The sequence below is a fragment of the Naegleria fowleri genome (genome assembly GCF_008403515.1).
Source record: "Naegleria fowleri strain ATCC 30894 chromosome Unknown tig7, whole genome shotgun sequence".
Classification (NCBI taxonomy): Eukaryota; Heterolobosea; class Eutetramitea; order Acrasida; family Naegleriidae; genus Naegleria; species Naegleria fowleri.
This window is the reverse complement of record NW_025407939.1, coordinates 729,396-744,985: the sequence shown is the minus strand read 5'-3', so window position 1 is coordinate 744,985 and position 15,590 is coordinate 729,396. Positions and strand designations below refer to the sequence as shown.

At 36.8% G+C, this 15,590-nt stretch overlaps 8 protein-coding genes across 8 annotated transcripts; 4 read left to right on the top strand and 4 right to left on the bottom strand.

Annotated features, from left to right (window-relative positions):
• Nucleotides 1–59: 59 nt before the first annotated feature.
• On the bottom strand, nucleotides 60–3,671 carry FDP41_011053 (uncharacterized protein; the record flags this gene model as incomplete). Its single annotated transcript, XM_044701420.1, has 1 exon — nucleotides 60–3,671. The coding sequence occupies one exon, from the start codon at nucleotides 3,669–3,671 to the stop codon at nucleotides 60–62; it is 3,612 nt and encodes a 1,203-aa protein (XP_044567788.1).
• A 224-nt stretch (nucleotides 3,672–3,895) lies between these two features.
• On the top strand, nucleotides 3,896–4,329 carry FDP41_011052 (uncharacterized protein; the record flags this gene model as incomplete). The annotated part of the gene is made up of 2 exons (XM_044701419.1): nucleotides 3,896–4,064; nucleotides 4,208–4,329. The coding sequence occupies 2 exons, from the start codon at nucleotides 3,896–3,898 to the stop codon at nucleotides 4,327–4,329; spliced, it is 291 nt and encodes a 96-aa protein (XP_044567787.1).
• A 553-nt stretch (nucleotides 4,330–4,882) lies between these two features.
• Nucleotides 4,883–5,582, top strand: FDP41_011051 (uncharacterized protein; the record flags this gene model as incomplete). Its single annotated transcript, XM_044701418.1, has 3 exons — nucleotides 4,883–4,935; nucleotides 4,997–5,189; nucleotides 5,256–5,582. 3 exons carry the CDS (start codon nucleotides 4,883–4,885, stop codon nucleotides 5,580–5,582), a joined length of 573 nt encoding a protein of 190 aa, XP_044567786.1.
• A 561-nt stretch (nucleotides 5,583–6,143) lies between these two features.
• On the top strand, nucleotides 6,144–6,548 carry FDP41_011050 (uncharacterized protein; the record flags this gene model as incomplete). The annotated part of the gene is made up of 1 exon (XM_044701417.1): nucleotides 6,144–6,548. One exon carries the CDS (start codon nucleotides 6,144–6,146, stop codon nucleotides 6,546–6,548), a length of 405 nt encoding a protein of 134 aa, XP_044567785.1.
• A 282-nt stretch (nucleotides 6,549–6,830) lies between these two features.
• Nucleotides 6,831–10,358, top strand: FDP41_011049 (uncharacterized protein; the record flags this gene model as incomplete). The annotated part of the gene is made up of 1 exon (XM_044701415.1): nucleotides 6,831–10,358. The coding sequence occupies one exon, from the start codon at nucleotides 6,831–6,833 to the stop codon at nucleotides 10,356–10,358; it is 3,528 nt and encodes a 1,175-aa protein (XP_044567784.1).
• A 148-nt stretch (nucleotides 10,359–10,506) lies between these two features.
• On the bottom strand, nucleotides 10,507–11,739 carry FDP41_011048 (uncharacterized protein; the record flags this gene model as incomplete). The annotated part of the gene is made up of 1 exon (XM_044701414.1): nucleotides 10,507–11,739. The coding sequence occupies one exon, from the start codon at nucleotides 11,737–11,739 to the stop codon at nucleotides 10,507–10,509; it is 1,233 nt and encodes a 410-aa protein (XP_044567783.1).
• An 81-nt stretch (nucleotides 11,740–11,820) lies between these two features.
• On the bottom strand, nucleotides 11,821–13,140 carry FDP41_011047 (uncharacterized protein; the record flags this gene model as incomplete). The annotated part of the gene is made up of 2 exons (XM_044701413.1): nucleotides 11,821–11,971; nucleotides 12,059–13,140. The coding sequence occupies 2 exons, from the start codon at nucleotides 13,138–13,140 to the stop codon at nucleotides 11,821–11,823; spliced, it is 1,233 nt and encodes a 410-aa protein (XP_044567782.1).
• Nucleotides 13,141–13,213: 73 nt separating this feature from the next.
• On the bottom strand, nucleotides 13,214–15,552 carry FDP41_011046 (uncharacterized protein; the record flags this gene model as incomplete). The annotated part of the gene is made up of 2 exons (XM_044701412.1): nucleotides 13,214–15,246; nucleotides 15,447–15,552. The coding sequence occupies 2 exons, from the start codon at nucleotides 15,550–15,552 to the stop codon at nucleotides 13,214–13,216; spliced, it is 2,139 nt and encodes a 712-aa protein (XP_044567781.1).
• Nucleotides 15,553–15,590: the final 38 nt, after the last annotated feature.

Here is a 15,590-nt window from a genome sequence, read left to right as displayed (position 1 = left end):
GGTGGATGACCCTTAAAATGCCAGTAATTTATAGTAAAGACATTGATCGAAGCATCCTCTTACAACAACGTAGATAACTCATTCTTGGCAAACTCTTTCAATTCCTTATTGCTGTCACTGTGTAATTGCACCAACTCCTTGCACAAATCAATACAACCCGATTTCTGTAAAATCATGCCATTAGAATCCATTTCATTCAATTTCGCAACAAGTTTCAACAGAGACAAGCTCAACTCGCCATCATTGTCACTATGTGTAAATGTTTGAGTATATTTCACCAATGATTTCATGTCATCCATGCTGACTTTGAAAGCTTCATAGTATTGAGCAATTCCTTGCAATATGGAAAATAAAAAGATACATCCTTCTTTTTCCATATTGGTTGCATCTTTTAACTTGGAAAAGCATGATGCAATTAATTTCTCACGAATATCCTTGGAGAGAATATTCTCAACTTGATTTAGATTGTCCTTATCAATAGAGCTTCGTTTCATTTTGAATTGAGTGTACGGTATCACAAGAGACAATACATGAAGTGTCAAAGTTAGAATGTGAGGTGTCGTGGAGCGTTGAATAATATCGAGTAGAGCAACATGGAAGCCAAAAGTACCAGCAAATTGTGCACCTGCACTATTTGGATCGTTCTCTAAATGTTTCAAGAATAAGCTCATCATCATTTCATAGAGTTCATTATCGTTAAACTCATTCAGTGAGAGTACAAGAGTTCGTACGTGTGTATACACTGTTTGTGATATCTTGGAATCCGTCGAAGTTTCACCCCAAGCTTTGGCAAGCACACTTGGATAACACTTTTCAATTTCAAATAAAAATTCAACACAGAATGAAACTACCCAACCATCATCGGCATATTTGGAGAGAGCAGCAAAGAAGAGACTTCCAAATTCTGTGGCTAATACTTGTATCAGCTTTTCTCTTGCGTCTGAGTCAGATTTGTTTCTGTAAATGGTATGCATGACGTTGAGCGTATTCGTGACCAATTCCTTATTCTTCAAATTCAATAGAACAATATTCTTGAATGATTTCATAATGAGAGGAGAAGCGTCTGATAATTCAAGGAATATTTTCGTAATGTATTGCTGAATGTTCGAGGATTTGGAATTTTGTTTTGTTGCAGTTGAAGGCGGAGAAAGCAATGATGACACACCTCCTTGCATGACCATGGATTTGGCTAGTTCCATTTTAGCCATCTTTGAGGTATCTTTTGCAGTCAATGACACAAACTTTGTCAGTGGAATAATAATTGCATTTTCATCATCGTTATTGATCTTGTTTGGAATTGATACTCCGTAGTGATAGACGACGAATTTGATCATCATGTCAAAGGCGCCTTGTTTTTTGCTGATGGTTTTCAATGATTCAATATTGTGCAAACTAATATTATTCAACAAAATAAACATGTTTCTTGATAATTCGTAGGATAGAGTGAGTTGCTTGAGAGCATAAACTTTGGAAATAACCTCGTCACACTGCTTGATCACTTTTTCCAATTCAGCAAGTAACTCATTGACATGATCACTTGGCTTTTCACTCAACATTGATAATAGTTGTACAGCCAAAGACATGACACGAACGTGCTCGACATGTGTGGTCGTGTTGATCTTGTTCGAAGCTGCTGTCATTCTCTTCAAAAATTTGCAATGATGTCTCTTCACAATATCAATACATGCGCCCATACATCCAGTTAATTTCATGAGTGCCTTGTGTTGTTCATTGTTTGGTGCTGTACTTTCAATAACTTCCACACATATCGAGAGACCTGTGAATGCAATTGAATAACTCTTAGTGTTATCATTAATCATACAAATGCATGATTGTAAACCTTCATGTTTAAGAATATCGTCAATTAATTGCTTCTTATTTTTCACAAAATGGGAATGTAAATATTTTGCACATTTCATTGCCTTAGCTCTGCAATTAGAGTTATATTCAAGCTCTTCAATGAGTTGAGAAAGTGATGAAATTGGATCGCCCACTTCGTTATCCATTTCATAATCTTCGTCATCATCATTGTTACGATCGTCCTCCTCATCTTTTTCATCTTCAGAAAGTTCGAAAAGTGGATCCATCATGGTCACTTCAACAATGGAGTCGGTAGTGCCTGACTTTAAGCTATTCGAAGAAGCATTTTGGCTAGAAGGTGCTTTTCTTATGATTGTTTTGTTCACATCGTCCTCCTCCTCTTGTTCTTCCTTCTTTGTTTCTTCCTTAGGAAGAGAAGTGGTGGTTCTCTTTGGAGGTGCCCCAGAAGAGGTAATTTTGTTGGGAGGTTCATCGTCGTCATCACTTTCATCTTTGAGGACAGTCTTTTTAGATTTGTTTGGAGGACCACCGGATGATGATGGTGAAGGAGTGGTGGAACTCGTATTTTTCTTGTTCACAACTTTGATGTCATCCTTCTCCTCCTCGTCAGAAGAAGAATCATCATCTTTCAATACAGTTTTTTTGGCCTTATTGGGAGGCCCACCCAAAGAAGCGGATGATTGATGCTTACTCGTCGTAGTGGCATTCGATGAATTTGTTGTTTTTGCTGATGAGAAGGAGTTGTTACTAGTGGCCCTAGGGTTGGTAGATTCCGTTGGAGGAGAGGTGGTTGCAGATGTTTTCTTTTTGGATGTGACAATGATATCTTCATCAGAGGACTCTTCATCTTTGAGAATGGTTGTCTTCTTTTTTCCGACTTGAGAGTTGTTTTGTATCGTCATGTTCTTCTTCTTTTCCTCCTCCTCATGATGAAGATGATCATCTGCTGCATTGTCATCCTCCACTCGTTTGATGACTGCATTTTGCAAGACAAATACAGGTTCTTCCTCGACGTCGTCCAATTTTGCTGGTTCAATAGGTTCTAATTCATCATCGACGAGAGTGTCATCCAATTTGGCTGGTTGCAATTCTTCGAGTGATGAAGTAGAAGCATGGAGTGGTGGTATTGATGTTGTGGTTGTTTCGGGTTTGGTTGTTTGTGGAGGAGATGTTGACGTGTGGGAAGAGAGACCGATCTTTTGATTTGGTTCTTTGTCTTCTTCTTCTTTCGGTGGATGAGAATCTTTGGTGATGGGTTGAGGATGAGCTGATGATGCGGATTGTATCACCGATGATTGTTGATGTTGTTGTTCTGGCACCACCACAAGAACTTGTTCAACAGTATGCGAGGTCAAGATGTTCACGTCAACAGAAGTCATGTTCTGTAACATTAATTGAGAGGACGATGTACCACCACCACCAACTCCTCGATTCAACAATCTCTTGATCGATTCGACCCAATCTTCACATTCGGCACGTGAAGAACACTCAAACATCCATTCTTCTTCTTTGTTTTTTCCTTCAATGTGCGATTTAATGGAAAAGCAAAAGGGATGTTTCTTGTTCATACTTTCATTGGTAATCATTTTGACTTGAGTATATTGGGCATCGAGCATGAGTGTTGATTTACGAGAATTGACTGGATCTTTCTTTTTCATGATCGCCAATGTGTTGGGATGAGAAAAGAGAGAGAGAGGAACTTTCTTCCATGATAAAAAAGCACTCTTTTTGACATCTTGCGAGTGTTTGATGAGTTTGTAATGGATTTGTTGTGTTGATGACGAGGATGGTGTTGACGAGGCACGTTTCATCGTCACTACGCCCGACATGGGCTGGTCAATCGATTGCATCATTTTGTTTTTTTTGGGTTTGTTTTTTGTCTTCAGTCGACGAGAAAGAGCTTTGACAGTTGAAAGAGTTCTTTTTATGATGAAACAATAACGAATTAAGGGAGATACAATGCCTTCATCTCTGACATGTTGAATGAATGAATAATAATGGAATTTGGTGGATCTGTAGCATTCTCACGATTAGTATTTTTGATTTGCTGAAACTGTGTATTACATTCAAAAAAATGGAGCGTTGGCTTTCCTTGATCGGAAAGCCTTTTCATTTTGCAAGTCAAATTCTGCAGAAAGCACAAATCGGAAAAGGCAAACTTGTGGATGATGCGAAATATTTATTTCCATTCTTTTTTGTCGCTGGATTTTCAATGGAAGTATTCATGATTAAAACGGGATTTTGTAGGTATTATCGGAATGGAACGAAATTGATGGAAAAATTATGAAAAATTTGTTTTGTCTGTGATTTTATATTTATTATTGGCGTTATGATTATCATTGGTATGAACTGGCCGTTCATGATGGCAATCTCTAAAATTGTAAAGATGAATATAGAAAACGAAAGGAAGCAGATAAACTGACAGCCAAGACTGCCGAATTTATGCTTGCCAAAGAAAGAATTATTGAAAAATTTGCGGAGCAATATATCAAAGAGAGACATCTGTAAATCATTCATTTGTGTCTAAATACATACTCCATAAAAGGTATAACAAATATTTATTTATACAGAGCTCTGTTCTGATGACGCAAGTATATGTTCAATATAAATTGACCTTAAACCTTGTCTCTTTTCAGATATGATCAAGGAAGTGTTGAAAAATTCGTGTTAAATCAATAATGGTATTGTCTTATCCCATCATACATTCATCTTTTTATCATGATTAAAACAAATTCATTTGTAGATAAAGTGTGAAAAAATTGAAATGCAATCCTCAACTCAATGTTGGCAAATCAAAACCTTTGGGAATTTTTCAGTATTGCCACTTCAATCAAAGCATGTATGGCCTTTCGTTACATCAATGACTTTTAAGAAGTCATTATTCTCCCAACTTGAGAGTCATGATAATAATAATATCTCACTGATGCACCATAATCAATAGGTGTGACACCAAACATGCGTCACCTGTTCCGTTACGAAATTTTTTTGCCGCGCTCTCAAATTACAATTTTATCAAACAGCTGTAGATTTTCAAAAAACAACAGTAAATTCTTTAAAAAAAATGTTCAAAAATACATTTCAAAGCGGCTTTCTTTCAATATTATACTCCATCGGGTAGGTTGTGGAATGAGTGTGTGGCATCAATTGACCATGCATTATACAACGTCAATGACAGATCTAAACCCCTTCAAATTTGGGATAAACAAGTGAAGAATGGGCACATCAAACGTATAACCGATCAGGATATTCAAAGCTCTGTTCTTGAGCTCATCGGAACCAATGTGAGCACCACCTATATTACATGTCCGGCTAGTTCGAAAAAAACCCTCGGAATCAAGTTACCGTTCCTAGTAATGGTCATTAAGAATGTAAGTTATCATGCAGTCAAACATTCCATCAATGGTTAATATGGCATTCGATCATTTTCTGTTCAGCTCAAAAAATACTTTACATTTGAAGTTCAAGTTTTAGATGACAAAAACATCAAGAGGCGATTCCGAGCATCCAACTATCAAAGCACTACAAGAGTGAAACCTTTCATTTGCACAATGCCCATGCGTCTCGACGAAGGATGGAACCAGATCCAATTCAACTTGGCTGATTTTACAAGAAGAGCATACGGTACCAATTATATAGAAACATTAAGAGTTCAAATTCATGCAAACTGTAGAATTAGAAGAATTTACTTCTCTGACAGGTTATACTCTGAAAGCGATCTGCCAGACGAGTTCAGATTGTTTTTACCAATTCAGAAAAACTAAACCTGTAGATATCAAAGAGCAGATTTCAGTTGATTCGGCTGAGTTCAATAAATGTGAAAATATTTGGAATCTTTCTCCTTCTCTTCAGGATCCTGTTGTGATTCTCCCGCAATCAATCAGTGATAACAAAATGTGACAATCAAATTGGCAAATATGACTTGATCCGTCGGACTTCAAAAATGATTCCGAGTACTCCTGTATTTTCATCAAGGTCAGGAATGTAACCTCCCTGCTCCCTTAGAAATATCCAAGGTACTCTCATCTGTCAGAGTACGTACAAGCCTATTGATTGGAACCATTCGTGGACCCACTCAATAAGCTTAAAAGTCCAAAAAAATGAATAATGCATCGTGACTCATGCCACAAAGAAACCATCAAGCATTTCACTGAGAAGAATTCTCAGCAAATTGTTGGCATCACTTTCGATAGCATCCTTGTTATATTTGCAAACATCTTCGTTGACAATACTCTTGGATTTAAAATCACGTAATATTTGTGCGGAGGAATTAGCGAAGGCATCAAGTCGCCAACAAGAGTTCGATACAATCCAAGAACAAAAAAATGTCTTCAAACACACGGACTCAACTCAGCTACATTTCTCTTCTTCGAGGTGTCAATGTTGGAGGACATCGATCGATCAAAATGTCGGAATTACAATCCATCTTTTCCAGTGTTGGCTGCATCAATATCAAGACATTAAAGACAAGTGGCAATGTTGTTTTTGAGTATTTGCATTCAGATCATGGTGTTGATGACGTGAAAAACCTTGAACAAGCTTATTCGAAGGGCCAATCACACAAAGATTTATATGTGACCTTGTTAGCAGAAACACCAAGTGATGAAAGTATGAAAGAAGTGTGTGATGACAGAAAATTATTTGAACCTGATGAATTTCATATTGAGGGAAGAACCATTTACATGAAATTAGTCAATACTGCAACGAAAACCAAATTAACCAACAAGTAAAAAGGTAAATTCAAAACAAGTTCCACCACACGAAATTGGAACACCATACTCGAATTGGAAACATTATCCAGCAATAACAAGAAGAAGAAAAAATAAACGAATATCTACGTACACATATCAGAGAGACTTCCTTCATTCTCTCCTTCCGAATTTCTCATTGAGAATGTACACATTGTTGAACCGTGTCTATTGTCTTGTCCTCTGAACACGACTCTGTGTCAAATCGTTCAAGTGTTGTTCAAACAAGTTGTTGAAAAAAAAGAATTTCAAAATTGAAAAAAAATGAATCCCTTCGATCAAGACGATTTATTCTCAGTGTTCGGAGTTAGTAACAACAACAACAATCCGAAAAAGAGAACCCTTGAAGAATCAATACAACTTGCTGAACAACAAATTCAACAACGAGAGTTGAAGAAAATCAAACAACCTTCTGGGCATGAGGATATTGAATCGGAGGATGGTTCTTCAAATACACCAAAATTATCTAGGGCTTCATCATCAAAATCCATCACGGTTGATGATATTCCGACACCAACAGTCATACCGAACATGGATAGCAGCAATGACTCTACGAATGACCAAACACCCACCACAGCCGATGGTAATATAAATAACAATGACAACAACCAAACAACAACAACTAATACATCAACCACCACGACTCATAAAGCCATCGGAAAGTTAGGAGAAAAGAATGATTGTTTGCATGAAATTGCACTCCCACCCGATTATGTTATTTCTTTAGATGTTGACGGAAAGATGATTCCTCCTCCAGCCTCCAATGAAGATGTTTCATCCATACAAGCACACACCAAAATAAGTGAACCCCAAGAAATTATTCATTATTTACTGGAACAACAAACTCAAGTAGAGCTGGGTCTTAAGCCACCAGCAAAAACATATCCATTCACATTGGATGCTTTTCAACGTCAAGCAGTTCGTGCCATTGAATTAAGTCAAAGTGTACTCGTTTCAGCTCACACATCAGCGGGTAAAACTGCGGTTGCTGAGTATGCTATTGCAAAATCTCTAAAAGATGGAAGTAGAGTCATTTATACATCTCCAATTAAGGCATTGTCGAACCAAAAATTCAGAGAGCTGCAAGAAGAATTTACAGATGTAGGATTAATGACTGGTGATGTTACTATTAATCCAAATTCAAGTTGCATTGTCATGACTACAGAAATTTTAAGAAGTATGCTTTATAGAGGATCGGAAATTCTGAATGAAGTGCAATGGGTTATTTTTGACGAAGTACACTATATGCGTGACAAGGAGAGAGGAGTAGTGTGGGAAGAGACATTAATTTTATTACCAAATTCAGTGAAATATGTATTCTTGAGTGCCACTATTCCAAACGCAACAGAATTTGCTGGATGGATTGCAAAGCTAAAAGGTCAACCCGTTCACGTGGTGTACACGGACTATCGTCCCACACCATTGCAACACTACATTTATCCTGTCGGTGGAGAAGGAATTCACTTGGTGGTAGAAAAGCACTCATTCAAAGAAGAAAATTGGAAGAAAGCAATTGAAGATTTGACCAACGCATCGTCACAACTCAATAATAGTAGTGGCAGTTCAAAGAGAGGAGGCAGCAGTAATGGAGCTTCAGGTACAGAGCGTAAAAAGAGAGTTGACACCTCTCTCGTCAAGTTAGTGAACATGATCATGAAGAGAAATTTTCAACCTGTGATTGTGTTCAGTTTCAGTAGAAAGGAATGTGAATCACGCGCTGTCTCACTTTCAAAATCCAACTTTAACGATGAAGAAGAGATGAGTCTCGTTGCTGAAGTTTTCAATAATGCCATCGATTCACTGAATGACGAAGATAAAAAGTTACCCCAAGTAGAAAGCATGTTGCCACTCTTACAAAAAGGAATTGGAGTTCACCACTCTGGTCTTCTCCCAATCATGAAAGAGGTCATTGAAATTCTCTTCCAAGAAGGTCTCATTAAGGTTCTTTTTGCTACAGAAACCTTTGCGATGGGTTTGAACATGCCTGCCAAAACAGTCCTCTTCACAGGTATTGAAAAATTCGATGGACAAATCACTCGAAGATTAACCTCTGGTGAATACATTCAAATGAGTGGTCGTGCTGGTCGTCGTGGTCTTGACGATAAGGGTATTGTCATTCTCATTTTGGATGATCCTGAAATGAGAGAAGAAGATGCTCGACAATTAATGAACGGAATTGCAGATTGTCTGAATAGTTCATTCCACTTGAGTTATTATATGGTTTTGAATTTATTGAGGGTTGAAGAGATTTCACCCGAGTACATTATGGAACGATCCTTTTATCAATATCAATCCGAAAAGAAGAGAGCTTCTTATGAACAAAAATTGAAAGAATTGGAACAACAGAGAAATGAATTGGCCATTGAGAATGAAGCTCAAATTTCTTCATATTATTCATTGAAGAACGATTTACAAACTTACTACGAGTCATTGAGACAATTAATTACCACTCCATCCTATTCCATTTCAGTTTTATCTGCTGGTCGACTGCTCCGTATCAATGGATGGGGTTGGGGAATTTTATTGAAATTCACAAAGAAGAAGCATGCAGAGAGATTACAAGTGGCTCAAACCAAGGCCTCTGATTACAATATTGAAGTGTTAATTCCAGCGCATCCACAAAGTGATCAATTGCCATATCCAATTCAAGAATATCAAACCAATGCTTCTGGTTTGGAACCAAAGCCGGTCATTAAGACCTTTTCACTTGCCTCTGTGGAAGTTTTCAGCTCAGTCAAAGTTTATTTATCAAAGGAGTTGAAAACGAGACAAACCGATGCCACCTCTTCAGAATGTAAATCCTCTATTTTGAAATTATTGGAAACTATTAAGAGATTTAAGGCACAGACTGTTGTGGAAACCTCTGATGGAACCATGCAAATTGACAAACTGTCTACCATCAAGTATGGAGATCTTCCAAGATTAGACCTCATTGAGGAAATGGGTATTCCAAAGAATAAGGTGAAAGAAATTGTCGACGCTATTCAACAAATCGAAAGTCGATTATCCTACAGTCCATTCTATCAAGAGGAATTATCAAATTATAAGAACAGTGGATCATCTTCACAGCAGTCAAAAACAGTGTCACCTCTATTTGCTCAAGTCAAACTCTATGAACAAAAGCTCGAGTTGGATGCTCAAATAGACGAAATGAAGAAACTCATCAAAACTACTGCACAAGTGGTAATGAAAGAAGAATTGAAAAAGATGATGAGAGTATTGAGAAGATTGGGATTTGCAACTGAAGACAATGTAATTACAGCAAAGGGTAGAGTTGCATGTGAATTGAGCAGTGCAGACAGTTTAGTCATTACAGAAATGGTGTACAATGGTGCCTTCTCAGATCTTACACCTGAACAATCCATTGCTGTACTTTCATGTTTTGCATCAGAAGTCTCTGGAGGTCAATCGAGAGAAGATGACAAGGCAACACTCGCTGAAGATCTTCGGAAACCTTATGAAGATTTAGAAAAAGCAGCTCGAAGAGTGGCTGAAGTTTCTGTTGAATCAAAACTTGATTTAGATGTTGAAAAGTATTTGCAATCATTCCCATGCAATATGATGAATTTAACGTATGCTTGGTGTAATGGAGCTCAATTTGTTGAGATTTGTAAAATGACAGAAATGTTTGAGGGGTCGATTGTGAGGTCCATGAGACGTTGTGAAGAAATTGTGAGACAAATGTGTGCTGCTGCTAAAGCGATTGGTGAAGAATCTTTGGAAAAGAAATTATTACTAGGACTTGAAAAGATGAGAAGAGACATTGTGTTTAGCAGTTCGCTCTATTTGTAAATATCAACGATATCGAACTACATTCCATGCTTTCTCACATGTGAGAGTTTCAATTACGATAATGAAATCAACAAATTTAATTTTCAAAAAAAATTGTTTGATTTTCAAATAAATAATAATAAATTAATAAATAATAATCAACGAGATGTTACTCTCTTGTTTTCATTAGAAATCGTCGATATCGATCTTCCATTGGTGTGTTGCCAAGCAAACCTCCAGAGTGAATATAAATCACATGATTTTCCGTGCTTGTTGAATGCTCCACGTAAGGGTCGTGCAAAAATATGTCGTGTTGTTCTTTCAGTGCGAGAAATCCTTTTGCATCGTAGAGGTACTCAAACTGCACTCCAATTTCATTCTTTAAATTTTGAATCATTTCATACATTTCCTTATAGAGTTGACCATATCTGTATTTTTTGGTGGTTTGCAAGATTTTGGGATAAATGGATGAATCATTTGGTTCCAGCTCACAAAACTGATTTTGTAAATACTGTACCGAACCTACACAATTAGTGGTGAATACTTGAAAGCGAGCCGAATTATTACATGATGACTGATTCATTTGGAGTAAATATTTTGAGAGAAAGAGAGCTGATGTTCCTGTTCCAGATGGAAGAAAAACATTAAATTGATGCTTTTTTGACCTACTTGAGCGAACTAATTCCTGTATCGCATCATTCAATTCTAATGCCATTTGAGAGTATCCAATTTGAGCTTCGTGCTGAGAAACTCCTTCTCGAAGATACAAGACTCCACTCTTTTCATCAAAACTCTTTCTTTGAGAAACGGTTCTGCAATAAAAATCATGTTTCATACGTTCGTAATCTTGTCGTTCCGTGAGTGGAATAAATTCCATTTGTAATCCTTGTGATCTCAACTGCATGACATGAAATAAATTTCCAAATTGAGAATTAGACTCCACATAGTTCAAATCGCGTTCTACAAAATATTTAAATGAAATTCCTAATCGGAAACATAAATATGCAATGGAAAGCATGGCATTGGATTGAATAGAACCATACGAACGAATTTCTTTTAAATTATTAAAATCATATTCCAATGTTAAATCATTAAAATCTCCGAAACGATTATTATTGTGTATATCATCATCATGATTGTTCATCCAACAACTTTGAGAAAGTAAAAACTGCAACTTGCGTAATTTGTTCCCACTCAAACATTTACTATTCAAGTCTTGCCATGCTTTTTCCGATCCATAACAATTCTCGCGAGGAGGGAGATCCTCCATCATCTTGATGCTCAATAAATCATCTCTAAACACATGAAAGTGGAGATTCGGAAAAGTCCTTGAAGAAGAAGAGGACTGTATCAATGATCGCGGCCATGATGGAAAAGATTGAAGCTTTTTCACATGTTGCATTTTTTTAATTTTCCTCTCATTTCCTCTTCATAAAAGATCATCTGTTGAAAAAAGATGTATCATTGAATGATTGTTCTTGTTTTAGAGGTGTGGTGTTGAGGTCCGTTGTTGTTGAACTAGTTCTAACAAGTCATGATGCAATGAAAATTGATCATTCTGAATGTAACTTTCCCATAATTCGATGTGATTTAAAATGGGAGAGAGAGCCACAATGGTATGAAAGAGTTGATGACTGTGATAGCATCGACATGTATTAAAGAAGTGTGTTGATAATGTGTGAAATAATAATTATTTGAACTCATACCTAGTTTAAACTTACCTTGCTCCAAAAATGTCAAAAGTGTATGGGAAATACTTTTCTGGAAATTTCAACACTCGAATCACCATTGCAAATGCCAACAAGGAGAAGGAACGAAAAATAATTTTTCCAAACAATAATTGGTTAAAATTCAATAATTGTAAAAGCATTTGATTTGTATCATGGTCGATACTTGAAGTATTGGAAATGAGGTCAATCTCCTTTCCAAACAATGTATTCATCAACAAATCCAAAAATGATAATTTTCCTTCTAGGACCGGTTGGTAAATATATTCAAACTGTAGAAACAGTCTCACAAACATGCACATCAGCCCGATAGTACTAAAAATTGCAAAATATAATGTTCTTCGATTCGACAATCTTCGTTTCACCATGCTTGGAATCCAAAACCACAAATAGAAATATCCAGCAAAACTAATCGAGGTCAGAACAGTTGCCACTCGATCAAAACCTTTCAACATGAAATAAGCACACCAAATATTGGATCCAGAGAACATGGAAATAATTCCTCTCAAGTCACAAATTAAACAAAAATGGTAAGCACTTTCACTATTCATTCTAAAGACATGATAGAAAGCACTCAAATAATAAATCAATGCAGCACTCGTATAGTAAAATAGAGAAATGAAAATATCTGCTCTATCTTTTCCCATCTCATAAGCTTGACAAGTACAATAAACAATTAAATATGAGAAATAAAAAGCTGGAAGTAAATGTGTCCATATATTCAGTGTTTCATTGTGTAGCGTAAAGATGGAATAGATACATTTTTTGAATGATTGTATCGGTAATTTCCGATATCCACTCACAAGATAGGGATTATCTTGATGAAGTAAATGATGAAGTTGAGTCTTGAATTTTTCCTCGTGATGTTGCTTACAGGGCTGAATATTCTCCAAATAAGGATACCAAGGCCATTCATATGGAACAGTATTTGAATCATCATGATGACATGAACATTTCCCATTACTATTCTTTGTCTGCTTTGTATGGTGGTGGTGATGATGTTGGTGGTGATGGTGATGATGAGAAGATTCTCGGAGAAGAGCAACATCATCCTTCATGTTGGTTGTTGTTTTCATTTTTTTGAATTTCCAAATACTTTCCGTAAAAACTCTCTTGAAAATCTCAATTGTCTTCTTTTTCAAGAATCGATCATGAATTCACAATGATCTGATCGAGGAAGAACCAACTTGGTTTTCCACCTTGAGAATGATGCCACGTTGGAGTGGTGGCATGATGGTATGACTCAACGACCACCTTAATGGAATGAATGTTATTACCACCAGAACGACGAGTCAAGCATTCAGAGCAACTAGTTGGATGAATGTTGGAAAGAACAAAGTCAAATCGAAACGTTTGTTCCTCATCACGCAACATTTCAGGTGTGACTTGCAAGTGTTCCTGTATGAATGATGGATCCCAACAAGAAATCTCACCAAGAAAGATCCATTTCTCAGAGTCTTGATTTGTAGTTTCTTGATCGTACGTACTTTCATAATAAAAAGAGATTTTCTTAGGCATAAAAATCCATGATCTTGGCTTGTGAAGGCATCCAATGGAAAGGCGTGACAAGGAAGAGAGTTCAGTGCGCCATTTGCTGCAGATGATTTCAACACGTGGAGTTCCTTCAAAACCAATCCATTCTTTGGAATGAAAGCACAAAGGATCTCCTCTGACACCATTCACAAGAGTTCTCAATCCAAGCATTGTATCCCCAGAATATCTGTTTTTGTTTGTTGTTTCAAGCACATACGAGTCATAGTCACATCTCGATCCATTATCATTGAGCTCAATGATGGCCCTCACTTGACAAAATAAGGCATTATGAAAAACCAGATGAAATACTTGTTTCATACCATAGATGAGAGAGTTTCGAATGACTTGGGTGTAAAGTTGCACTTCCCCACGATTCGCGTGTGAATGCAATATTGATTGTGGAGAAATATTCTCATATTTCACATATTCGTTTGTTATTCCAGGAATAAAGAAATAAATTTCTTGCTTTTCGTCTTGATCATCCACCTTTACCAGATGTATCACATCCTGATTCTTTTCATCTACGAAACATTCCAATGGATAACATTCCTTTCCAATTCGGAGATGTTTCAAAATAGTTCCATAATGTCGTTGACATCGATCTAAAAATACATAATAATGACCATCCTTAGAGATGTCCTCCTGCTTCATCCATGATGCCTCACACCATAATGCCTCACTCATGGCCAACACTCGTGGAAAGATCATTTGTTGCAGTTTTTCTTTGGTTTGCATTCTCTCCGTCCAACAATTACATTCACCTCCAAGAATAAAAGCTGCAGTTGTTTCATCCACATGCTTCATATCCAATTCACACAATTTGAAAGGATTAAACGATAGTACTTTCTTCAAAGGGATGATCTCAATTCCATAATCGAAATAGCAATGACTCGTTGGAGAAAGTATGGTATGAATTTGATTCTGAATCGCTCGTTGTGCTCCTTCTGTACCTCTCCATGACTGGATGATTAAGTTGTCTTTGGATGACATGTTGTCCTTTCTTCCAGTAGAGTTTGACATGAACACCTCATCCCAACCAACCATACATTTTCCCTTCGATTGTAAAAATGTATAAATTCTATGAATGAAATAAGAGTAGAGTTGTTGCTGTTTGAAGAGTGATATTTCTTCAATCTTACATGAATATTCTTCGTTGCGTTTGGCAAGTTGTTGGCATTTGGAGCAATGCATCCAAGAGGCCGACTCTGGAACCTCATCTCCACCAATGTGAATGATGGGAGAATGTGGAAAGAGTTGAATGACTTGGTCAAGAACGGTTTCTAAAAATTGAAAAGTGCTTTCTTTTCCTGCACAATACACATCATTAAATATTCCCCATTCATTGGGTGGAGTCATTTCAGGAGTAAATATTTTGACACCACTTTCTGAATCTTCACAGGTCAACCATTCTGGGTAAGCAATGACAGCAGCAGAAGAGTGTCCAGGTAGCTCAATTTCTGGGACAATTAAAATACCTTTCGAGTGACAATACTCGACTAGAAAGGAAATGTCGCTCGTACTGTAAAAACCACCATAAAGTTTATCATTTCCAACAACAAGGTCTTGTTCATCCTTTCTCAACTTTCTCCAAGCTCCAATTTCAGTAAGTTTTGGAAATGATGATATTTCAATTCTCCAGGCTTGATCTTCTGTTAAATGCCAATGAAAAACATTATATTTGTAAATGTACAAAATGTCAATCAATTCCTGAATTGTTTCAATCGAAAAGAAGTGTCTTTAGAAGTCAATTCAAATTATTGACATGCAATGTCACATACAGAAAGGATTACACGCAAAACTTTAAATTATTTCTTTCCTTTGAGGAAAAGCTGATTCAAACAATGAACACGAATATTCAGATCCATAACTAGTTCATAGCCTTGCAGTAGAGATTTCTTTGAATAATCATCGACTTCTGTTTGTTGTTCGAGTTCGAGAATCGGAATGTCATTCATCTCTAGTTCCAGTGACAACACATGAAAAGCCACATATC